At 46.9% G+C, this 25,836-nt stretch overlaps 1 protein-coding gene across 8 annotated transcripts in view; it reads right to left on the bottom strand.

Moving 5' to 3' along the window:
* The window catches only part of GINS4 (GINS complex subunit 4), a 39,432-nt gene extending 20,164 nt beyond the window's left edge, over positions 1 to 19,268 (bottom strand). For 2 of the 8 annotated variants that reach the window (XM_063610997.1, XM_063611001.1), the window contains exons 1-7: positions 19,070 to 19,247; positions 18,167 to 18,281; positions 11,676 to 11,762; positions 10,829 to 10,942; positions 8,335 to 8,432; positions 8,106 to 8,194; positions 6,216 to 6,306 (exon numbers count right to left, since the gene is read on the bottom strand). In XM_063610997.1, coding sequence (XP_063467067.1) covers positions 6,216 to 6,306; positions 8,106 to 8,194; positions 8,335 to 8,432; positions 10,829 to 10,942; positions 11,676 to 11,762; positions 18,167 to 18,262 — 575 coding nt within the window. In that variant the 5' untranslated portion in view covers positions 18,263 to 18,281; positions 19,070 to 19,247. Of the gene's footprint in view, positions 1 to 39; positions 6,125 to 6,215; positions 6,307 to 8,105; positions 8,195 to 8,334; positions 8,433 to 10,828; positions 10,943 to 11,675; positions 11,763 to 18,166; positions 18,282 to 19,061 lie in introns of those variants that run through there. The other 6 variants (XM_063611002.1, XM_063611000.1, XM_055296041.2 and 3 more) reach the window with 6 other exon arrangements.
* Between the last annotated feature and the right edge of the window lie 6,568 nt (positions 19,269 to 25,836).

Genomic DNA, 25,836 nt, shown 5'->3' with positions numbered 1-25,836 from the left:
TTTCCATAGAAACTAATAGAACTGGACAAGAAGCAAGACTTAGGTAATTGTGTGCTGGCTTTATTTCGAGTGGTTTTCCTTGTCTTAACAAGCTAGGCAGAATTTGTCAGCATTGTGTTACGTAGAATAGGACCTGGTTAAAACAGAAAGCTATGTTGAGAAAAATGCCACCTCTTCTAAAGCAACGTGAATGGTAGTGGTTATTCCCTCAAATGAGTCTTTTTCGAATATGAGACCTTATTCCAGTGAAGCTATTGTTGCTAAAAACATTTTTGGATCTTCTTTTCTTTTGTGGAAAGAAAGATTACAGTAAGATGAAAAGGATGGACTCAGGTGCCCTGGCCTCACTGGGGTCTGATCACATCTCTACTTTGAAGTGATGTGGCCTTCAGCAAAGAAGTCTGGTATCAAAGCTCACCAGATGCCATGGCTCATGCCTGTAATCCCAGCACTTTGGGAAGCCAAGGCAGGTGGATCACTTCAGCCCAGGAATTCGAGACCAGCCTGGCTAACATGGCAAACCCCCGTCTCCACTAAAAACACAAAAATTAGCCAGGTGTGGTGGCACATGCCTGTAGTCCCAGCTACTGGGGAGGCTTAGGCGGGAGAATCACTCAAACCCGGGAGGCAAAGGTTGCAGCGAGCCGAGACTGCCACTGCACTCCAGCCTGGGCAACAGGGCGAGACTATGTCCCACCAAATTAAAACAAAACAAAAAACATCCAATCAAATGGGGGTTTTACTTATTCTCAACAGGACAAAATTCACTTACATTGCCATTGGCAGGAATCATTTGCATAGCAAGAGAGGAAATATTCACATCATTATAAGTTTTCTATAAATCAACTTGTACCTCTACAGAGTTGTAAAATTTAAAGACATGGGCACACAGCGCACAGGGATCAAGCATTACATTGAAAGGATAGCCAGTAATGTTTTGCCCATTCTAAAATCTCAAATTTTTCCTTGCATAGGTTTGCTGTGGAGATATACAAGTTAATCTACTTTAAAAACAGCTTGATGTGGCCAGGCACGGTAGCTCACGCCTGTAATCCCAGCACTTTGGGAGGCTGAGGTGGACGGATCACCTGAGGTCGGGAGTTCGAGACCAGCCTGGCCAGCATGGTGAAAGCCCATCTCTACTAAAAATACAAAAAAAAAAAACAACAAAAAACAAACAAAAAAATTAGCCGGATGTGGTGGCAGGTGCCTGTAAATCCCAGCTACTCAGGAAGCTGAGGCAGAATTGCTTGAACCTGGAAGGTGGAGATGGCAGTGAGCCAAGATTGTGACATTGCACTCCAGGCTGGGCAACAGAGCAAGACTCTGTCTCAAAAACAAAAAGAGCTTCATGCATAGTAAACTTGGTAAATTAAATATTCTCATTGCCTGCAGAATCTCCTATATATATGGCCAGGCGTGGTGGTTCACACCTGTAATCCCAGCACTTGGGAGGCCAAGGCGGGCAGATCACGAGGTCAGGAGATCAAGACCATCTTGGCTAACACGGTGAAACCCCATCTCTACTAAAAATACAGAAAAATTTGCGGGGTGTGGTGGCACGCACCTGTAGTCCCAGCTATTTGGGAGGCTGAGGCAGGAGAATCACTTGAACCTGGGAGACGGAGGTTGCAGTGAACCGAGATCGTGCCACTGCACTCCAGCCTGGGTGACAGAGTGAGACTCCATCTCAAAAAAAAAAAAAAAAAAAAAAAGAATTTTATATATATATATATATATATATATATATATATACACACACACACACATATATTTGAGACAGAGTCTTGCTCTGTCACTCAGACTGGATTGCAGTGGTGCAATCATAGCTCACTGCAGCCTCAACCTCTTGGGCTCAAGCAATCCTCCTATCTCAGCCTCTCAAACAGCTGGGACTACAGATGTACATCAGCACGCCAGGCTAATTGTTTTATTCTCTGTAGAGACAGAGTCTCACTATGTTGCCCAGGCTGGTCTGGAACTCCTGGGCTCAAGCGATCCTCCCACCTTGGCCTCCCAAAGTTGCTGGGATTACAGGTGTAAACCACCAAGCCTGGGCTGGTACATCTCTTTGAATATACCCAGTAGTTGTTTCTTAGCCATGGAATGAATATCCGATTTTTCGGAAATAGCCAAGCTATTTGAAACCAAATCTGTTAAATAAGTACAGAATACTGATTTTGCTTTTTTAAAAAACAAAGTTTTTTTGGACAATATAATGAGAGGGCTTTCATAGCTAGTTGATTAGATACATTTGAAAAATCAGTTCTTACAGAATTCTGAACGGGATATTTGGCTTCCCAAGATAAATTACTTAAAGAACACTACATGAAAAATTGACATATGATGTGTTTGCTTAAAAATGCACTCTGCAGCTGGGCATGGTGGCTCACACCTGTAATCCCAGCACTTTGGGAGGCCAAGGCAGGCAGATCATTTGAGGTCAGGAGTTCAAAACCAGGCTGGCCAACATGGTGAAACCCTATCTCTACTAAAAATATAAAAATTAGCTGGGTGTCATGGTGTGCACCTGTAATCCCAGCTACTTGGGAGGCTGAAGCAGGAGAATCGCTTGAACCCAGGAGGCGGAGGTTGTAGTGAGCTGAGATTGTACCACTGCACTCCAGCCAGGGTGACATCTCAAAAAAACAAAAACAAAATCAAAGCACTCTGCAAGCTTCCTGGCTAACTCTTGTACATCGCAGCAGGGCAAGTTTGATGCCTCTGAGGGCGATGCCAAAGCCAGGCGGGCTGCTGGGGTGTGAGCATGGAGTAAACGCAGCAAGGTCACAGATGACGGATGATGACTGCGGTGGGAAAACCCACGTCGGGGCCTGCGAGCACGTCTCAGGAAGAGCTGTCTTGCTAGGGGCAAGCTTACGGTAAAGGATGACACCATCATTTGATAAAATGTTCTGTCATGCTTTTAGCGGCGACTTTTTAACAATAAAGCAAAACACTCACCATGAACCAAATGTTAAAATCAATGTCAACCAAGCCACATAATTTCCTGTTCCACTTGGTTTTGAAATTCAACTTCTCCTTTATTTAAAAATGACATATCAAAACCAGTCTTCTCTTGAAGAGGTAACTTAGGAAATGGAGCAATTTACTGTGGCTTTAGAGGATGTAAAGTGCTCCGTGCAGTCGGACATGTACAGGGCAGCAGGTGGAGGCATGAAGACATAGAGCCGTCACTCAATGTGGTCCCCAGGCCAGCAGCAACTGCACAACGTGGGAGTTCCTTAGAAAGGCAGGATCCTGGACCTCACCCTGTTTCAGAACCTACATCTTTTTCTTTTTAATTTGCAAAAATGTATTCATATACAAATGTGCAATGTCAATAAAATGACCAAACAGGTTTGTTCTTGAAACATTTTCAATTGAACGGGAATTAAGTGCTTTGAAAAGTGACAAAGTGATCATACAGTGAAGTTGTCTCTTTCTTTATATAACAAGTATAAATCAGGTACTAACTTGATTTTACTCTGAATTAACCATGACATACTAAATGAACTTGGGCTTCAGGCAGAACCTACATCTTAAGGCGAGCTCCAGGCGATGGGTATGCACATTAAGGCTTAGGAAGCACTGTTCTAGGTAACAGCTCAGGTCTCTGGGCTTAGCACTACAGGAAGAATGTGACTAGGAAATGGAGACTTGGGTTCTGATCTCAGGCTTACCACTAAATACCTGCTGTTTCCCACAGCCCTGCCTGCTTCTCAGGACTGCGGGGGACCAAATGGGATCCTTATTAACAAGGTCCTGTAAGATCCGGGTCCAGCCTGCCTCAGACCTTACCATGTACTACTTTCTATTTTGAGTTGGGCTTTCTAGCCAGGCTGACCTCAAGCAGAGCTTGTTTCTGCCTCAGGGCCTTTGCACAGGCTGTTTTCTCTGCCTGGAACACCCTCCCTTTTGACCTCTGCACTGCAGCTGCCTCCTGTTAATCAGATCTCAGCCTAAATGTTGTCTCTCCAGTGAGACCCTCCAGGGACTGCATGAGTATCAAATACCTTTGACAAGAAATAAAACCTCCCCAGGCCGTGTGCAGTGGCTCACGCCTATAATTCCAGCACTTTGGGAGGCTGAGGTGGGTGGATCACCTGGGGTCAGGAGCTCAAGACCAGCTTGGCCAACATGGTGAAACCCCATCTCTACTAAAAATACAAAAAATTAGTCAGGTGTGGTGGTGCGCACCTCTAATACCAGCTACTCGGGAGGCTGGGGCAGGAGAATCTCTTGAACCCAGGAGGTGGAGGCTGCAGTGAGCCGTGTTCACACCACTGCCACTCCAGCCTGGGCAACAAGAGGGAAACTCCGTCTCAAAAAAGAAAAAAAAAAAAAAAAAAAAAGACCTCCCTTGCTTTCCCCTACTGATTTCTCTTGGAAATGACAGCAATGTTACTGATTACTCTCGCAGCCCACACCCTGCAAATGGAAATCTGCCAACTTCATCCAGGAAGAAGACTGGAATGCAGGTTGCTTTTTATAGCATTTCGAGGAAAGATCATTCATTCACTGCCTATACATCCTTCATTCTGGCATCACTGTGAGATTCTGCATGCATATTAATTTCACCCATTCCTCTTGAAAAAGTGAAGGACTTAAACCAGAAAAGTGGCCACAGGTCACAAGATGGTTAACGTCACTCTGTTAACAGTGCCTTGGCCAAGGACAGCCAGATGGCCCGGAGGCTGGCTTGGCAAAGCTGCTGGAGAGTTGGGGAGGGCTGCGGGTTAACAGCAGGGAGCACATACTTCATTAGACTACAAGCCAGGAGCCGTCCAGAGGTGCCTTCTGCCGCAGAATGGAAATTTAATGATGGTTTATTGGTTTAGTTGTGATTTTCAGTTAAGCATGACAGAAATTGGTTTTAAGTCCAGTATTAGAGGTTCCAAAATGTTAGTTTACACAGTCTAATGATGTATGACGGGAGAAGGCCACAGCTGTTTTCTTTAATCTATTTACAATCTTCCCAGCAGAAAGGCTAAATGAACTCTCCTACCATTATCAGGTCAGGGCTAAATGCAGCCCCGATCACAGGCGGTGATGCCTTCTTATGAACTACTTCTGCCTGACTTTCCTTGGCTCAGAAAATACTACAAAGGGAAAAGGCGTGCTGAGAGCCTCTACTGCTCCGCCAAGTGTGCAGAACAAACAGTACAATGGCCCCATCTACTGACACGGGCTAAAACAGCAGACAGGACATGCAGCAACACAAGCAATCCTGCCTGGAGCCCCTCTTCCCGCCCGCGGCCCACAGCACTGCTGAGGAGTGTCTGATGCCTAGTGAATTACTGTTATTGTCCTCAGGCCCAAGGTGATACGAGGGGTTTCCAGTATTTTCTCTGATGCCTAGTGAATTACTGTTATTGTCCTCAGGCCCAAGGTGATACGAGGGGTTTCTAGTATTTTCTCTAGGGTTCCAGGTCTTCATTCTTGTTTACGCCTAGTGTGTGTGTGTGTTTTTTCTTTTTTGGAAACGGAGTCTCACTCTGTTGCCCAGGCTAGAGTGCAATGGCATGATCTTGGCTCACTGCAAGCTCCGCCTCCCGGGTTCACGCCATTCTCCTGCCTTAGCCTCCTGAGTAGCTGGGCCCGCCACCATGCCTGGCTAATTTTTTGTATTTTTAGTAGAGATGAGGTTTCACCATGTTAGCCAGGATGGTCTTGATCTCCTGACCTCATGAGTTTATGCCTAGTTTTTTTTTTTTTTTTTTTTTTTTTTTTGAGACAAAGTCTCGCTGTCACCCAGGCTGGAATGCAATGGTACGATCTCGGCTCACTGCAACCTCCTGCTCCCAGGTTCAAGCGATTCTCCTGCCCCAGCCTCCTGAGTAGCTGGGATTACAGGTGCACACCACCACACCCGGCTAATTTTTTTGTATTTTTAGTAGAGATGGGGTTTCACCATGTTGGTCAGGTTGGTCTCGAACTCCTGACCTCATGATCTGCCCGCCTCGGCCTCCCAAAGTGCTGGGATTACAGGCGTGAGCCACCGCGCCCGGCTGTTTATGCCTAGTTTTAAATTAGCTGGACAGCTCCAGATGCAACCAGAGGTGCAATGGTTTTGTATCGGATCAAGTGCTGTGAGCCCTTCTCCAGGTCAATCACGTAGTCCCTGAAAAAGAGGGAAACACGTCTGCCTGCAGAGCTCAGGTGGCCCTCCATCAGGAGGAACGTGCCCACTGTGAAAGATGCACGTCACTCACCTCTGCTCATCTGTGTCTGGTTCTACCAGTATGTTTTCTTGTCGTTCTCTCACTCTCAGAAACACGTAAGAATCTAGATCTGGTTTGGGAACTGCCAGGAAAACAACAATGTGATTAGGAAACGCTCGGCCAACAAAGGCAACAAAGGAAAAGTTGCTGGGAAGAATGGTATGGCACACTCAGGGTTTAGTTAGGAGCCCAGCCCATTCCTACTCTTCTAAGATGCAGATAGAGTGGCTGACCAGGGAGGAAACTGGACATGGATTGGGCCTTTTGTTTTCCTCAGGCAGCCTCAGCAAAATGACCAATTCAGGGTTCCACAAGTCTGGTATGGGTCTGACTTGCTCCTGGTGTTACGGGTTACACTGTGTCCCTGCAAAATTCATATGTTGAAGCCCTAACCCCCAGTACTTCAGTGTGGGATTGTATTCGGAAACAGGGCTTTTAAAGAAGCAATTAAGTGAAAGCGAGGCCAGTAGTGTGGGCCCTAATCCAATCTGACTGGTGTCTTATAAGAAGAGAATAGGCCAGGCACAGTGGCTCATGCCTGTGATCTCAGCGTTTTGAGAGGCTGAGGCTGGAGGATCAATTGAGGCCAGGAGTTTGAGACCAGCCTACACAACATAGCAAGATTCTGTCTCCACAAAAAAAAATTAAAAATAATAGCCAAGCATGGTGGCACATGCCTGTAGTTCCAGCTACTTGGGAAGCTGAGGTGGGAGGATCGCTTGAGCCCAGGAGTTCAAGGCTGCAGTGAGCTATGACAGCGTCAATGTACTCCAGCTGGGGCAACTGAGCAAGACCTTATCTCAAAAAACAAAAAACAATTTAAAAAGGTTGGGGGGAGGCAGGGGACTAGGACACACACAGACTAGGATTAGTGATCTTATAAAAGTAGCCTGAGAGTCTGCTTGCCCCTTGCCCCTTGCCTTCTCTGTGAGGACATATGGAAGGCGCCATCTATGAGGAACAGGCTCTTGGCAGACACTGAATCTGGGGGGGCCTGGATTCTGGACTTCCCAGCCTCCATAACTGTGAGCAGCTCAAAGGGACTAAGACCCTATTCCACCACCGCAGGGGTGGCCGTGTGGCCCCCAGCCCCAGCACAGGCCGGGCAGAGATGACTTTCCAGGGCTCAGGTGTACTGGAGCCCGTTTGATTTGGTGTGGCAATTTTGCCTGAGGAGGTCTTGCTTGGATCTGGTGCGCTGTGAAACACTGAGGAATATGGGCTTTATCCTGTAAGCCAGGGGCCCCCGGTGCGTTGACCTGATGTTAAGGGCTCTGCCTATACCTCCCTTTCCTTGCTCAGCAGCCCTCAGGGGCCGATGCGAAGAGGCCCAAGGAGGGGCTCTGGCCAAGCTCCCCTTCCCCGGCTCCCCTCCCTCCTCTCTCCACACCCTCCAACCTGCTCCCTCTTCTGAGGCTACAGGGACTCACTGGAGGTCTCCCTAGCCTCCTGTTTCAGCCCTCCCCTTCAGCTAGACGGGCCCTGTGCATTCTGGGACCTGTGATGAAGAGACCGCCAGCCCCTCTGAGCCGGGACAATGTTGGTGTAGGCTCTGCAGCACTGGTACTCGGGGCTGCCAGCACCTCGCAGAGGCTCAGCAGATGGCTACCGAAGGCGAACGCGGCTCCATGCCCGAGTCTACAAGCACCAGTGCAGTCATGGGGCTCAGCCCACCCCAGGGAACAAGGAAGCAATGTTCAAATGCCTACCATTGGATCTGCTTTCCGTGATTTTTTTGGTTTTTAGCTAGAACCCTTCCTCTTCTTTCTGTTTATCTACATGCTTATTTTTTCGTATTTGGGTAAAAACAGTGAAGAGAGGATCCTACCCTGGGACACCTGAGGATGGGTGGGCCACCTGCAGGGAGAATGTCCTGTTTACCTGCCCGAAAGAGGTCCACCTTCTGTAAGTTAGGGGGCATGTGCTTCAAGGCGACATTTTTCAGATAGGACTCTGTGTTCGCCATGAACCTGAAAGACATGGATTCAAATCGCTGTGGTGTGCACAGCTGATGGACGTCCAAGGTTAGCAAGCAGCAGTGCACAGGCCTCTAGGACAGGCCTCATGCTGAACCAGCCAGGTGCCCCACGCCAATGGCTCACTCACTCACTCTCTGGCAAACGCCAACTCTTCCGGCGAGAGGCTGGAAGGCTCCCCCTCAGGACGTGTTTTCTCCTTCTCAAGGACATGAGGGAAAAACTTCTCTATCTGTGAGGATAAAGCAAAATCTTCATGAAAACATCGGCAAAAGTCAAAGAGAAGGATGTGGTTAACATAAAGAGGGTTTACACAACCCTCCTGAGGAAGGACATGTGGCCTGGAGGTGGGATAGGGTGGGTGGAGAGGCACACCACAAGACACAGCACAATGTCTCTGAGACACCCTTGCAGGCAAGCTATGGACCTGGGGCTGGAGGACAGCTTGGATTGGGAGACTCCTAAGTGGCTGAACAAAGAATGCTGACTCAACGGGTAGATGTCAAACTGTAGGGAAGTCTTTGGTGAAAGACCCTTGCCACAGTCCAATTAATACTCACATAAGGTTTTTTTTTTTTGAGATGGAGTCTCACTGTGTTGTCCAGGCTGGAATGCAGTAGTGCGATCTCGGCTCACTGCAACCTCCAACTATCTGGTTCAAGTGATTCTCCGGCCTCAGCCTCCCAAGTAGCTGGGATTACAGGCACCCACCACCACACCCAGATGATTTTTGTATTTTTAGTAGAGATGGGGTTTCACCATGTTGTCCAGGCTGGTCTCAAACTCCTGACCTCAGGTGATCTACCTGCCTTGGCCTCCCAAAGTGCTGGGAATACAGGCGTGAGCCACTGCACCCAGCTGGTCATCACCAGCTTTGGTAAGCATGTCATCAAAAACCTTACGTAGGCCAGGCACAGTAGCTCATGCCTGTAATCCCAGCACTTTGGGAGGCCAAGGTGGGTGTGGATCACCTGAGGTCAGGAGTTCGAGATCAGCCTGGCCAACATGGTGAAACCCTGTCTTTTCTAAAAATCAGCTGGGCATGGTGGCAGGGGCATGTAATCCCAGCTACTTGGAAGGCTGAGGCAACAGAATCACTTCAACCTGGGGGCGAAGGTTGCAGTGAGCTGAGATCGCGCCACTGCACTCCAGCCTGAGCAACAGAGTGAGACTCTGTCAAAAAAAAAAAAAAAAAAAAAAAAACGAAAAAACACAATCAAACAAATAAAAAAACAAGGGGGCTGATGACATAAAGTATTAAGAGACAGCTAATACATTAGGTGACAAGATCAGGATCCAGAGACAAGGGAAATGGCCCAGTTTAATAAGATAAAGCTTAAGAGAGATAAGTATCAAGCCCTACATTTAAGGAGCCAAAACCTAAGCCATACAAGTGGAGGACAGTGACTGGATGGGGTAATTATCACCTTAAAAGGGGTTAGCGTCCACGGGAGTGAAGAATGAGCTCAGGCAGCGTACCTGTCAATATGCTAATGTGATAAATATGCTAACGTGATGTGGTTGGCATTACTACCAGCTTAATAACCAGAATAAGATAAATGATCATTCTGTTTTTCACAAACTTGGTCAAACTACAACTGGGATACTGTGTTCAGTTTAAGACAGTGTAACTTAAGAAGGACAGAGACAAACAAGAACCCTTTTAGAGAAGAGACCAGGAGAGTAAATGGTTCGAACGGCTAAAATGTGTGCCTGGAGAACACTTCGAGGAGGCTGTGGGCAGTCTTCAGATAGCTGAAGCATTCTCATGTAGAAGAGGTAATTTATTTGTAATAACTAAAGAGACACATAGAACCAAATGAAAAGAAATGTCAAGGAAGTAAGAATTTCTCAGAGTTATAAAATAGGAATGTTTTGCAATTTCCCTTTTTTTTTTTTTTTTTTTTTTTTGAGGCGGAGTCTCGCTCTGTCGCCCAGGCTGGAGTGCAGTGGCACGATCTCGGCTCACTGCAACCTCCATCTCCGGGGTTCAAGCAATTCTCCTGTCTCAGCCTCCTGAGTAGCTGGGACTACACGCACCTGCCACCACGCCCGGCTAATTTTTTTATTTTTAGTAGAGATGGGGTTTCACCTTGTTGGTCAGGCTGGTCTCAAACTCCTGACCTCAGGTGATCCACCCGCCTAGCCTCCCAAAGTGCTGGGATTACAGGTGTGAGCCACCACGCCTGGCCTGCAATTTCATTTTTGTAAGTTAAATAGCCACAAAGCTGTAGGCGAATATAAGTCATCCTGGTTCATTTGACACTGACGGTGGCCATCTGACAGACAAAATAGTTTTGGAAACAAGTTCTCCTCTAGTCAGCATTCCCTATTGACCAATGCCAACAACTCTCCCTTCAGCATCGCCATGCTGTAACGCAAGGGGGCACCACTCACTAGGCAGGTGAACAGACTAAAAATGTGCGCTGTGTCCCTGCAGTGGGCAACACACATTCCTCTGTGCTTCCACGGAGCAATCTCTCCCCCTCCTTACACTTTAGCTACACGTATATTGGGCTCTTAGCAGCATCTTCAGGTCCTGGACCCTCCTGGGCCCCAGCCCAAGTTCTCCCCAGGACATTCAGTCTGCATTACAGACTGCGCTGTCTCAATCCCTCCACGTCAAACCTTCATGAGGCGACACCGCAAGTAGCTGCTGAGGACGTAGCGGATCCTCTCCATCTCCATTTGGTGGATGCTGACCTTCAGGTCCTCCCTTTTGGCTCTCCTGAGATTTTCTTCCTATTAAATGAGAAACGCAGGTTTATAAAAAACATGATGTTCAACCATCATCACTGGCAACGTTGAGGACCCAGACTATGTTTCAGTCCAAGGAAAACAAAAATATCATGTGAGTTTTCATTTTATCATTGTATAAAGTATAAACAATAGTCATTTACTTTTAGAAAATGACCATTTGAATAGAATCTGTTCAGCCAGAGGGTTCCAGAAGAACTCCAATCTGATTATAAGGGAGATAATACAGCACACAGAAGAAACTTCCATTGGGTCTAAAAAGCAGTATTAAAACATCAGCTGAGAAACTGAAATATCCACATTTTACAGCTTCTCTGAAGTTGACAACGATTTATGCTCAGATCATCTAGGCCAGGGACCACAAACTCAAATGTTTGCAGGGGCCAGGTGGGGAGGCTACAAGAGAAGGGTGGGTAGTCAGGGGCTGTGGGGAGCAGGCAGTACATTCATGGACAGCTCTCATGGGACTGCTCTGGTCAACTGTTCTCATGCAAAAATGCAGGATTTTAGACTTTTCATGGGAAGCCAATATCCAGATATTTACAGGAACTCTCAAGATTGATAAACATAGATAACGAATTCAATGTTTTTTTAAAGAACTGGACTGTGAGTTGAGCCAAACAAAACAGATTTGCTATCAGACCACAAGCTCTCAGTGTGCTGACCAAATGCTTTTACCTTTCTCCTTCTTTGTCAATCCAAGAGAAGCGACTCTTACCATGTGCTCCAGCTGTTCCATGACACATTCTACAATCTCAGGCTTGCTCTCCAGCAGCTCAGGGGCAAACTTTTCATTCATCCAGGCCTAAAAGACAAATGCCAGAAAAAGCAAGCATCACCCACCACAGAGCTAAACAACCCCGTGAGTCAGCCCAAGTCCAACGAAAACCAGGGATGGCACAGGTGAGAAAACTGTCTGCCCACCAACTGGAAACACTGAAGGTGTTTTGAAGACAAACTACGTTTAGCGATTGCTTTCTCGTGTCTTGTTTTAGTTGGGAGGCTGTGTTCACAACCTTCTATTCAACTAACACTCATACAAACCCTTGCTTACTTCAGTTAGTATGATGCTTGGTGCTGAGAGTGACACCACCTGGTGTTCAAACAGTGCCTTTGCCAGGCAGCCCGGGCACACTGTTACTCCACCAGCTCCTTTCCCCCAGGCAGCGCCACCCCACGTCTATTTAGAGAGAAAGCAACAATCCACCAATCCACACAGCTCTTCATTCCTGAAGCTCAGAGCACTTCATAAATATTGTTCATTCATCATCATCATATCTCAGAGAAAATGGATATAGTTATCCTCATCTGATTGAAAAAATACAGATTGAGTAATTTACTAATGGCCCCAAAGTATACAGGATCACAATAGAAACAGGCGCTCTTCTATTATGGAGTTTTGGAGCCAGAGGTTAAACCTCTAATTTATGACTCAGGCACAGCTGTTTGGTTCATTTTAGAGACTTCCAAGGCTTAGAGAACTGAAATATCCCTAAGTGACTGAGGAAAGCTACACTTATCTTTCAATTACAGGAAATGTAGTTTTAGCATAGCTCAGAATTATATGCTGACCGGGCTCAACTTTTTTTTTCTGACGTCCTTGAGTGTCTGCTTCTCCCCATGATCACCGTCAAGACACATTACCAAATGCTGGGTATGGCTACTGTCATAGCGTTTGTGCAGAGCCTGAGCATCTGTAACAGTCCTGCAGACTGAAACAAACAAACAAACAAAAAAACCCTGCATAATGCATGGGAAAACATCGTATTTTCTGGAGTGCTTATTAGGAGCAGTATTTCTTTTTGATTTTTATTAAATATTGAATAATTTTTATTTATTTATTTTTGAGGCACAGTCTCATTCTGTTGCCCAGGCTGGAGAGCAGAAGCATGATCCCAGCTCACTGCAGCCTCTGCCTCTCAGGTTCAAGCGATTCTCCTGCCTCAGCCTTCTGAGTAGCTGGAATTACAGGCATGTGCCACTATGCCCAGCTAATTTTTGTATTTTTATTAGAGACAGGGTTTCACCGTGTTGGTCAGGCTGGTCTTGAACTCCTGACCTCGAGTGATCCACCTGCCTTGGCCTCTCAAAGTGCTGGGGTTACAGGCGTGAGCCACCGAGCCCAGCCAAATACTGAATAATTTTTAAAACTACAAGAACAAGCCAGGTGTGGTGGCTCACGCCTGTAATCCCAGCACTTTGGGAGGCCGAGGCAGGCAGATCACGAGGTCAGGAGATCAAACCATCCTGGCTAACATGGTGAAACCCCATCTCTATTAAAAATACAAAAAATTAGCCGGGCGTGGCACGCCTGTAGTCCCAGCTACTTGGGAGGCTGAGGCAGGAGAATTGCTTGAACCCCGGAGGCAGAGGTTGCAGTGAGCCGAGATTGAGCCACTGCCCTCCAGCCAGGGCAACAGAGCAAGACTCCATCTCAAAAAAAAAAAAAAAAAAAAAAGCCCTGTGTGTCCCTCCCTCCTCAGAGGTAATCATTAGCTTGAATTTCATGTTGAATTTTCTTTATGGTCTCACTACATTTGTTTATATCTCTATAGAATACCTCTCAACCTGTTCATGACAGGATATTCAAAGAAAATGATAGTGCTTGTCTGGTACACTGGGGTAGCATCGGGGACCACTTCACTTACATTATGAAATTATGACAATAAAGTATAAAACATTAGGTGGAAGTTTATATTAGTATAAAACTTTCATATAAATCTTTCCAAAATTTTTACTGAGAAACTTGTATCTAAATCCAATCTTTTTTTTTTCTTTTTTTTTTTTTTTTTTTTTTTTTTGAGACGGAGTCTCGCTCTGTCGCCCAGGCTGGAGTGCAGTGGCGCGATCTCGGCTCACTGCAAGCTCCGGCTCCCGGGTTCACGCCATTCTCCTGCCTCAGCCTCCCGAGGAGCTGGGACTACAGGCGCCCGCCAACACGCCCGGCTAATTTTTTGTATTTTTAGTAGAGACGGGGTTTCACCGTGTTAGCCAGGATGGTCTCGATCTCCTGACCTCGTGATCCGCCCGCCTCGGCCTCCCAAAGTGCTGGGATTACAGGCTTGAGCCACCGCGCCCGGCTTTTTTTTTTTTTTTCAAATCAGGTTTTACGCTTGAAATGGCTACATCTGGTTTCTGGTCACACAGTGGCACAATAATGGCTCACTGCATTCTTGACCTCCAAGGCTTAAGTGATCCTCCTGCCTCAGCCTCCAGAGTAGCTGGGATTAAAGGTACATACCACAAAGCCTGGCTAATTTTTAAATTTTTTTTTTTATAAAGATGGGGTTTTACCATGTTGCCTATGGTGGTCTTCGAACTCCTGGCCTCAAGACATCCCCCTGCATTAGCCTCCAGAAATGTTGGGATTACAGGCTTGAACCACTGTGCCTGGCCCCTGATCAAAATTCTAAATGCTAATCTGTTCATTATTGCTACGGGCTGAAGCATGGCCCCCCTCAAAAATCTACCTAACTCCCAGGACCTCAGACCGTGACTGTATTTGGAGATGGGGGTCTTTAAAGAAGTGATTAAGTTAAAATGAGGTCATTAGGATGGCCCCTAATCCAGTAAGACTGGTGTCCTGATAAGAGGTAATTTTAACACAGACACACACGAGAGGGAAGACCATGCAACCACACAGGGAGAATATGGTCACCTACAAGCCCAAGGCAGAGGCCTCGGAAGAAGCCAACTATGCTGGCACTTTGACCCCAGCCTCTAGAATTAAGAAAATAAATTTCTATTTAAGCCACCCAGTCTTTGGGACTTCGCTCTGCGGCCCTAGCAAACTAAAACAATCACTAAAATAAGCAAATCTGCACTATAGGTAACAACTTTTAAATCACTTTTTACAGGCATTAAAGGGTATCCTATATATGCTCCTGGAGCTGTTCTCATCAGCGGCCCTGTCAGGCTGTCCCTTTGGCTGTGCCACACAGCATAAGAGACAGGATCTGGCTGTGGCAGCCATGCAGGTGGCGGGTCACTTCCTTGGCTGCACTCAGGGCACTGTACTAGAGCATCAGGCATGAGATGTTACTGTAGCTTACCCACCGGCAAGCCGCAGCTGTGCTGTCAGACCCCCTGCCGCCCCATCCTCTAGCTGCCTTTCAAGGACCCCGATGATGCTCACTTGAATGAGTAACCAGCCTGGGGCTCCAGCTGTCCTGGAAGGTGCAGGGGTTCCACACGGAGGCATCTGTGGCATTGCAGTGTGCCACATCACCCAAGTGTGGCGGCTCTGCCTTGAACAATAATTTTGCAAGTTTGAACTTTACATAAAGTGTTTCTTTGGCAGCTCATATTTTATGGTTGTTATTGTTCTACATTATGTTCCTGTTATTCATGCTGTTTCAGGAGTTATTTTACTCATTTTCACTGCTGTTTTATTCCCACTGTATATGGTATATTTTCTCAATGCTATTTGTTTATGGTTATCTAGGTTATTTTCATTTTTAACTACTGCAATGTGTGAACATACTGTGAATGTCTCCTAGAGTACATGTGGAAGTTTTCACTAGGTATGTACCTGGGGGTGGAATTACTGGGCCGCAGGTATGTGCACCTTCATCTTTACTAGACAATAACAAATTATTTTCCAAAGCGATTATACCTATTTATATCCCATGGCAGTATATAAGTGTGCAAATTGCTCTACATTTTTTTTTTTTTTGAGATGGAGTCTTGCTCTGTTGCCCAGGCTGGAGTGCAGTGGCATGATCTCGGCTCTCTGCAATCTCCACCTCCTGGGTTCAAGAGATTCTCCTGCCTCAACCTCCTGAGTAGGTGGGATTACAGGCGTGCCAACACACCTGGCTAATTTTTGTATTTTTAGTAGAGACGGGGTTTCCCCATGTTGGCCAGGATGGTCTTGAACTCCTGACTTCAGGTGATCCCCCCACCTTGGCCCAAAGCGCTGGGATTACAGGTGTGAGCCACCGCACCCGGCCTGCCCTATATTCTTAATTTTTTCTTTTCGGGATAAGATCTCGATACGATCCTCAGGCTGGTCTCAAACTCCTGGGCTCAAATGAACCTCCCACTTGGGCTTCCTGAGTTGCTAGAACTACAGGCATGAGCCACTGCACTCAGCTGCTCTACATTCTTGCCATACTTTATATTGCTCACGTTTTTCAGTTCTTCCAATCTGATAGATATGAAATGATATCTCATGATTTTAATTTTCATTTTCCTGATTACTAAAAAGGTTGAACATCTTTTTCATATGCTTATTGGTCATCCTGTTTTCTTCTTCTCTGAGGTATCAGTCTGTATTGGGCAGTCTGAAACAGCTGTTTATGTACTGTGGATAATCATCTTGTGTCAGCTACATATTAATATTTTGCAAATATCTTCTCCCAGCCTGGTGGCCTGTCTTTTCACTCTAATCCAGAAGTACAAACAGGCTGGGCACAGTGGCTGATGCCTGTAATCCCAGCACTTTGGGAGGCTAAGCAGGCAGATCACAAGGTCAGAAGTTGGAGACCAGTCTGGCCAACATAGCGAAACCCAATATGGTGAAACCCCATCTCTACTAAAAATACAAAAATTAGCCAGGCGTGGTGGTGCACACCTGTAGGCCCAGCTACTCAGGAGGCTGATGCAGCAGAATTGCTTGAACCTGGGAGGTGGAGGCTGCAGTGAACCAAGATCACACCACTGCACTCCAGGAATGTATCCCTTTTTTCCTTTATGCTATGTGCCTTTTGATTTTTATTTAATGAACCTTTTCTAATGAACCAGGATTCTTAATGCTGTTCCACAAACTAGGTCTGTGGGTGGATTTCAGGGGCTCTCTGATCCCCTGGAAGTCATATGCAAAATTCTGTATGGATGCATGCATGCGTTATTCTGGGATGAAAGACCACAGTTTCTACCAGTTTCTAAAAAAGGTCTGTGATATAAAAACAGATTAAGAATCACTGCTAAATAGTAAGGATTATCATATAAGGTATAATTTAAAAATTATTTTAGTTTGGTTTTGTCGTTCGTGATATCATGTATGGCAGGGAAGAATGAAGAATACTAAAGTAGCAAACATGAGAGAGCTCTGGAAAGGGGCAGTTAGAGCAAGAGGATAAGGATACTTACTATGAACAGCTCACATCTAATGAGTGCTTATCACGTGTCAGACAGCATGCTAAGCGCTTTACACAATTACCACATTTAATCAAAAACTCCAGGACGTAGACACTATTATCATCTCAATTTTATTTTATTATTTTTTTGAGACAGAGTTTCACTCTTATTGCCCAGGCTGGAGTGCAATGGTGGGTGGGATCTTGGCTCACCACAACCTCTGCCTCCCAGGTTCAAGTGATTCTCTGGCCTCAGCCTCCCGAGTAGCTGGGATTACAGGCATGTGCCACCACACCCGGCTAATTTTTGTTATTTAGTAGAGACAGGGTTTCACCATGTTGGTAAGGCTGATCTCGAACTCCTGGACCTCAGGTGATCCGCCCACCTCAGCCTACCAAAGTGCTGGGATTACAGGCTTGAGCCACCGTGCCCGGCCCTATTGTCTCAATTTTATAGTCAAGCAACGGCTTGAGACAGACTCCCTAACTTGCTTAAGATCACATAACAGAGGAGTGTCACAGACAGATTTAAATCCAGATAGTCTGAACTCCTGTTACCAGAGCATCATAAGATATAAGTGTAAAGAACACAGTTACTAGCACATGGGAAATATGCAATAAGTCATAGCTATTATAACTTAAAGGAGAAATATTTCAGAAAGGGTTTTAAATAAGCAGTGGACATATGGAGAGCAGATGACTCAAGAAAAAACATGTGAGAAAAAGGAAAAATATGACCAGTTTTCCCTTACAGGCATTTCTGCATTTTCTTGCTAAACAGGCATTCTTCAGGGAAACAGCAGATGTTCAAGGCACTAAGGTAAAGAAGTTCAGGGACCTCTACAGTCCCTGAAAATATCACGTGGATCCTTGCTCTGTGAACTGTTCGCTGAATGTGCCCAAAGCTGTCCCTTACTGACCCCACTTGGGGATGCTGTTTGACATGATGAGGTCTCTAACAGAGGATGTCCTTCCTGCTTCCCGTTTCCATGTAGATGGTAAGATCCAGTCCCTGTTCTCCTGAAATAAGCCCCGAATTCCATTTCCTCATTTTGTGATCCCTGATATTCACAGTTGAACTAAATAAAAAGGCTGACTGGAGCAAAGGGATTCCATCTGGGATGCTTACCTGCTCTAACCTTTCAATGAGCTCTGCAGGAGTCAGGACCACTTCCTCACTACCCCCATCAGAGTCCTGTCCCACGAAATCCAGCTCTTCGGTCATCTTCTCTGAAACCAGGAACCTAATGAGAGGGAAAGAACCAATACTCTGCAATGCGTTTCCTAATTATTTGCAAGAATAGACATCCATCTGGAGAAGGGAAAGGTTTGTTGAGGTTTCCTGGGGTTGTAGAGGCCCATTAGCAAGTGGTGAGAGAACGCAGGGACTCTAGTTTTCCAGTGTCTGCCTCTTCCTCCAAGGCTTAGGTCAGGTATCCAAACAAGCCTCCCCTTTACTACTGTCCACCAGGAGCTGAGCACCCATCACACCATACAATCACTATTCATTTCTTTGACTTCCCAGTAGAGGTCTTGTTCCTCAGGGACGGGGTTCGTTTTAGTTCAAATACGAATCGCGCCTCTGCTCAGTGCCTGGCACTAAGCACTGGGGACGCAATGACCTGGGAAACCCCTGCGCTCAGCACAGCGCTTGACTCCTAGCAAGCACTTAACGTTATTGGGAGCTGGCCGGGCTCACGCCTGTAATCCCAGCACTTTGGGAAGCCGAGGCAGGAAGATACCTTGAGCCCAGTAGTTCGAGACCAGCCTGGGCAACATAGAGAGATCCTGTCTCTATAAAAACAAAAACTGTTAGGAAGATTAATCAATGCTAATTTCCCAGAGCCACAAGGCCCGGCGACATTAGACCAGTCGGCGACCCCAAAGGCCTAAGGAGGTGGATGGCGGGGAAGAGGAAAGTCCCTGGGGTCGCAGGGAAACTGCGAACATCCCCCTCCCCTCCTCCCTCTCAGTGCCACCCACACAGGCCTGCCCTCGCCACAGAGGTCCCATTCGACGCTCACTCGGGGACCTGGGAGACAGCGAGGCACTCCACAGCAGCCGGCGGTAAGGACGGGGAGTTCGTGGGGACGCAGTCGGGGCACCAGGAAGCGGGAAGACAGCGGAACAAACTGCTCAAGGCCTTGCCGGGACAAACGCCACCCTCCAACTTCTCAGCTCCCGCGCTACTCTCGCAAATTTTCCGCCCAGGCACGACGTCATCGCGCACGGGCGACGCTGACCAATCAAGGCGCGGGGGGAAGAGCGGGGCGGTCTCCTTGGGCCCGCCCACCCGACGGGCGGGGACTGTCTTAGCGACGGCCCGCAGTCCCAGCAACCCAAGGACTTGAGGCGGCGGGAGGCTGGTCCGGATTGGCCCCGCCCACCTGGGCCGGCCGCTCCGCTGTGCGGTCCGGGTTGCACTACCCAAGAGCGTCGGGAGGGGGCGCCCGCCACCGCGGCCAAGGGGAGCGGCGGTGTCCGCCCCAGGGGGTCCCACCTAGAAGTATGCTGTTGAAAGCAGGCCGCTGCAGCCTCCTGGGCCGTCTCCACCCACAGATCTCGTGGCTCTTTGGGTTCCTCCGTCTTTGCGGGGTTTCAGCTGTGGTCACTATGGTCATTGCCTTCAGAATCTCCAGTATATTCCTTTTTATCTTTCTTGAGACAGGGTCTCGTTCTGGTGCCCAGGCTGGAGTGCAGTGGCACCACCACAGCTCACTGCAACCTCCGCCTCCCGGGCTCAAACGATCCTCCCACCTCAGCCTCCGGAGTAGCTGGGACCACAAACCAGCACCACCACGCCCGGCTATTTTTTTTTTTTTTTTTTTTTTTTTTTGAGACAGAGTCTCGCTCTGTCGCCCGGGCTGGAGTGCAGTGGCGCAATCTCGGCTCACTGCAAGCTCCGCCTCCCGGGTTCACGCCATTCTCCTGCCTCAGCCTCCGAGTAGCTGGGACTACAGGCGCCCGCCACCGCGCCCGGCTAATTTTTTGTATTTTTTAGTAGAGACGGGGTTTCACCGTGGTCTCGATCTCCTGACCTCGTGATCCGCCCGCCTCGGCCTCCCAAACTGCTATTTTTTATTTTATTTTTTTTAAAATAGAACTGTGGCGGGGTTGGGGGTGGGGGGTGTTCTCCCTATGATGGCCAGGCTGGTATCGAACTCAAGGATCCAAGCAATCCTCCCACCTCGGCCTCACAAAGTGGGTAGTGGTTCTTGAAGCCTGGGATCGGACGACCAGCAGAAGCATCGCCTGGGAATCCACAAAAATGCAGATTCTCAGGCCCCACCCTGGCCCACCGAATCAGAAACTGGGGGTATTTCACCAGACCCAGGCCCTCCCGGTGACCCTGACGCAGGTGAGGTTTGAGAATCACTGCTTTGGGGCCGGGTGCGGTGGCTCACGCCTGTAACCCCAGCACTTTGGGAGGCCGAGGTGGGCGGATCACGAGGTCAGGAGATTGAGACCATCCTGGCTAACATGGTGAAACCTCGTCTCTACTAAAAATACAAAAAAATTAGCCGGGTGTGGTGGCGGGTGCCTCTATTCCCAGCTACTCGGGAGGCTGAGGCGGGAGAATGGCGTGAACCCGGGAGCCGGAGCTTGCAGTGAGCCGAGATGGCGCCACTGCACTCCAGCCTGGGCGACAGAGCGAGACTCCGTCTCAAAAAAAAGAAGAGAAAAAGAAAAAAGAAAAGAGAATCACTGCTTTGGGGCAATGCTTTCAACTCAGCTTCTGGAGGGGAAAAGCACAAAAACCCATGTCTGTATATGTATATATTTTTTCCATCTTTGTGTGATCCAGTTTTTCTTCTCTGAGTTGCTCATATCTTTTCTCTTTGTTGTCCTTTGTTTTCTGTGCAAAGTGTTGCTTCTGGCTTCCCTAAAAGTGTCTCTTCTCCATCAATCTGAGGGCTCTTTGTGAAGCTGCCCTATGATGTCATATTGATTGACTAGTAAAATGATTGGCTAATATAGGATGATCGTACCTGCCTGATTACAATCCTGTTATGAAAATGACAATAGAATAAGCCGAGTGGGAGAGTAGGCATCTTTACAAAGGGCTGTGTAAGCTGGGGCATATCAGCATGGGATTCTCAAAAGGAAGGGACATTTGAGCTGTGTCTTATGAAATGAATTTTGTGAGTGGCAAATAGGTGGTCATTTCAAGGTCTGTTTCAACGCTGTGTTTCAATGGTTTGGTAATCCAGTAGTTTTTGGTTGTGGCAAAGTGTGTTTCCTAAACATAGCTGCTCTGATATGGATCTCACTCCACATACCCTTCTTACCATGTGACATTGACACTCCTCCATCAAGAGGTGGGGTCTATGTTCTCACCTTTTATTTATTTATTTAGAGACAGGGTCTCACTCTGTCGCCCAGCCTGGAGTGCAGTGGGGCGGTCACGGCTCATTGCAGCCTTGACCTCCCTGGGCTCAGGTGATCCTCCCACTTCAGCCCCCATGAGTAGCTGGGACTACAGGTGTGCACCACCACGCCTGGCTAATTTTTTGTATTTTTGGTAGAGACGGGGTTTCATCATGTTAGCCAGGCTGGTCTCGAACTCGGGTTCAAGTGATCTGCTCACCTCAGCCTCCCAAAGTGCTGGGATTACAGGCGTGAGCCACAGCACCTGGCCCTGTTCTTGCCTTTTACATCAGGAAAGAGTTTTTTAACTGCTTTGACCAAGAGAATCTGGCAGAAGTGATGCTGCTTGGCTTCCGGGACTAAGTCATAAAAGGCAATGTGGCTCCCACTAGGCTCTTTTTTCTGGAGCCCTATCCCTTGAGAGCTGTGGGCTGACGTGGAAGAAGTCTGGCTAGCCTGCAGTTGATGTGCAAGAGAATCGATATGAAGATGCCAGGCAGAGATGGGGAGCCTTACTGGAGGAACCCCAGAACCCCAATCGTTCCATTCTCCAGATGTCTGAGTTGAATGAGCCTTCAGGTGATTCTAGCTCTGAGGCTTCAAACTGTCCCAGCTAAGATGAAGGGAGCAGAGATGAGCTTCTCTGCTGAGCTCTGCCCAAATCGCAGATTTGTGAGCAAAATAAGTATTGTCGTTGTTTTAGGCCCTATGTTTTGGAGTGGTTTGTTATGGAGCATTAGCTGGCTGGAACAGTGGTCTTTGAGCACAATCCCATTCTTCCATAATTCTCATTACCAAATAGCTTTTCAATGATGTTTATTAATATTCCTTAATTGTTACAGATTTGAGAGTCCAAGCATAGATAACGTCTCTACACAAGTGCCAATTACGTAGTTTATTGATTTAAAAACTTCCCTTCTCTGGGTCCAACCACCTTCTCCAATCTCCCCCGCTCCTCCACTGGAGAGCTAGATCCCAGCTTCTGCTTCCTTACTTAATAGAGCTGTGACCTTAAACGAGTCACTTTGGATTTCAGTTGCACCACCTTTTTTGTTGTTGTTAGATGACGTTTTGCTGTTGTCCCTCAGGCTGAAGTCCAACGGTGCGATCTTGGCGCGCTGCAACCTCTGCCTCTTAGGTTCAAGCAATTCTCCTGCCTTAGCCTCCTGAGTAGCTGGGATTACAGGCATGTGCCACCGTGCTTGGCTAATTTTTGTATTTTTAGTAGAGACGGGGTTTCACCATGTTGGCCAGGCTGGTCTTGAACTCTTGACCTCAAGTGATCTGCCTGCCTCGGCCTCCCAAAGTGCTAGGATTACAGGAGGGAGCCGCCACACCCAACCATCAGTCACACCACCTTTTTTTTTTTTTTTTTGAGATGGAGTCTCACTCTGTCACCCAGGTTGAAGTGCAATGGTGTGATCGCAGCTCACTGCAACCTCTGCCTTCCAGGTTCAAACGATTCTCCCGCCTCAGCCTCCCGAGTAGCTGGGACTACAGGTGCACGCCATCGCACCTAGCTAATTTTTGTATTTTTAGTAGAGACGGGGTTTTGCCGTGGTTGCCAGGCTGGTCTCGAACTCCTGACCTCAAGTGATCCACCTGTCTCAGCTCCCAAAGTGCTGGGATTACAGGAGTGATCCACCGCGCCTGGCTAGTCACACCACCTTTTACATGAGATTAATATGTGTCTGCCTGAAGACAGAGGGACAGACCAAAAAATTGAGGGACCCGTTTCACTTCAAAGATCTTTGATTACAACTAATATTCACTAGACAAAATCACTTTTAGAGGAAATGAGTTTGCAGAAAAATATTTCTGCTATGTAGAGAAGTGTTATTAAAAGAAATGCCAAAGCAACACACGAACTTTTGGTGAAACTGTTGATCGTTTGGCACTGTAAAGTTCAGGAAGGTGGGAGAAAAGAGGTCTTCAGTTACATTATATGGAATGAAGAGAAAAATCAGGAACACCTGGTTGATGTGCACCCACTGTCAAGAAGTGTTTTAGAAATAATAAGATAGCCATATAAATGGAATGTGATTCATTAAAATGATCACAGATAAAGGATGATTACATAGATTATTATACCAGGAGGATGAAGTTTGTGGATAGAATTTGCAGGCGAGCTTAGATGATTTAAATTGCAAGATGAATGTACTAACATGAATTCAGACAAGTAAAACATGAAGTTACATCGAAAGAGAAGGAAAAAGCTACTGCCCAAAGTGGAAGAGGAGGATACAGAAAATAGGGTCCTATACAACTGAAGAAAGTGACGAGCCACAGCAATTTGCAGATATCCTCAGTGAAGATATTAATGGAAATTATAGACACAGCAGATACAAACAGCCAAAATATTTGTGGACAGCCATACGTTATTATTATTATTACTATTTTTTGAGACAGAGTCTCGCTCTGTCGCCCAGGCTGGAGTATAGTGGCGCGATCTCTGTTCACTGCCAGCTCCACCTCCCGGGTTCACGTCATTCTCCTGCCTCAGCCTCCTGAGTAGCTGGGACTACAGGCGCCTGCCACCACGCCTGGCTAATTTTTTGTGTTTTTAGTAGAGACGGGGTTTCACCGTGTTAGCCAGGATGGTCTCAGTCTCCTGACCTCGTGATCCGCCCACCTTGGCCTCCCAAAGTGCTGGGATTACAGGTGTGAGCCACCACACCTGGCCCAGCGATACATTATTTTTGTTTTTTGAGACAGAGTCTCGCTCTGTTGCCCAGGCTGGAGTGCAGTGGTGTGATCTCGGTTCACTGCAACCTCTGCCTCCCAGGTTCAAGCGATTCTTGTGCCTTGGCCTCCAGAGTAGCTGAGATTACAGGCGTGTGCCTCCACGCCCAGCTAATTTTTGTGTTTTTAGTAGAGATGGGGTTTCCCCATGTTGGACAGGCTGGTCTTGAACACCTGACCTCAGGTGATCCGCCCACCTCAGCCTTCCAAAGTGCTAGGATTATAGGCATTGCGCCTGGCCAAAAAGATACATTATTAATGAGAATAAATTTAATTTTTTAATCACCGAGGAAAAACGAAAGTAAATACTGTATATCTATACAGAATTGTGAGCTTTCTGGAGAAAGATGCTTTCAGAATACAAGTAATGGCATTATTATTGTTCTCATATCAGTGCCCTTGCTTGTTTGGTCAACAGCTGTTTCTCAGGGGTCCCTTTTTCTGAATTCCATCACATTCTTGGTCTCACTGCCCTGGAAACCAAAGCATTAAGATTTGGGAGTGTATTAGTTAAGTAGTGTTTAACTCCTGGTTTTTCTGAATGCATGAAGATTAGTACTACAGACAGCCATGTAAGAGGACAGCTTGCATTATTTTTTTTTTTATTTTTTATTTTTTGAGACAGAGTCTTGCTCTGTCACCAGGCTGGGTGAACCTCTACCTCCCGGGTCCAAGCGATTCTCGTGCCTCAGCCTCCCGAGTAGCTGGGACTACAGGCGCGTGCCACCACGCCTGGCTAATTTTTGTATTTTTAGTAGAGACAGGGTTTCACCATGTTGGCCAGGATGGTCTTGATCTCCTGACATGATGATCCATCCGCCTTGGCCTCCCAAAGTGCTTTAAGGAAGGCAGAAAAGTGCGCTTGGGCTGTTTTCTCTTAGTCTCATAAGGAAAGCTATTGGCTGGTGAACTTATACGTATTTTTCTGGCCAATGATAACACCCAATGCCAGCTGTATGGCCAGGATGCTGGAGAACTCAGGAAGCTGGGCAAGGCTTGCGTCTCCCTTACAAATGTAAAATCTGGGCAATTTGTGATATTCCTAATTCCTTTGCTCTCCTCAGACCCTAGGTCCTCTGAAACTCTGTAAGGAGATATAAGAACTATCTGCCCTTTTGCTTGTTGTAGAATATACAATAATCATAAAATTTTTTAAAAAATTAAATCTATCTTATGAAACACTGTGGCCAACATAGCATTTAGCTGGTTGAGTGAGATTATTTTCCTAATGATTTTCTGAATATGTCAAGCAAAGAGAAAGGTGACCTTTCCATAAAGAAATTCATGTGCCTTTATATCATGGGCATCTTTTATGAGAAGTTTATGTGCCTAAGTGCTGGGCAAGTCTTATTTATATTTATTTATTTATTTATTTGCAATGGAGGCTCACTCTGTCGCCCATGTTGGACTGCAGTGGCACGATCTCGGCTCACTGCAACCTCTGTCGCCCGGGTTCAAGTGATTCTCCTGCCTCAGCCTCCTGAGTAGCTGGGATTACAGGTGCCTGCCACTGTGCCCAGCTAATTTTTGTATTTTTAGTAGAGATGGGGTTTCTTGGTCAGGCTGGACTTGAACTCCTGACCTTGTGATCCACCTGCCTCAGCCTCCTAAAGTGCTGGGATTACAGACATGAGCCACCATGCCCAGCCTAAGGCTTCATATTTATTAAAGTCTATATAGTTTACCTGA

Source organism: Symphalangus syndactylus, chromosome 10, assembly GCF_028878055.3.
Source record: "Symphalangus syndactylus isolate Jambi chromosome 10, NHGRI_mSymSyn1-v2.1_pri, whole genome shotgun sequence".
In the NCBI taxonomy this organism is placed as follows: Eukaryota; Metazoa; Chordata; class Mammalia; order Primates; family Hylobatidae; genus Symphalangus; species Symphalangus syndactylus.
The sequence above is the reverse complement of the archived record's forward strand: the minus strand, read 5'-3'. Positions and strand labels throughout refer to the sequence as shown.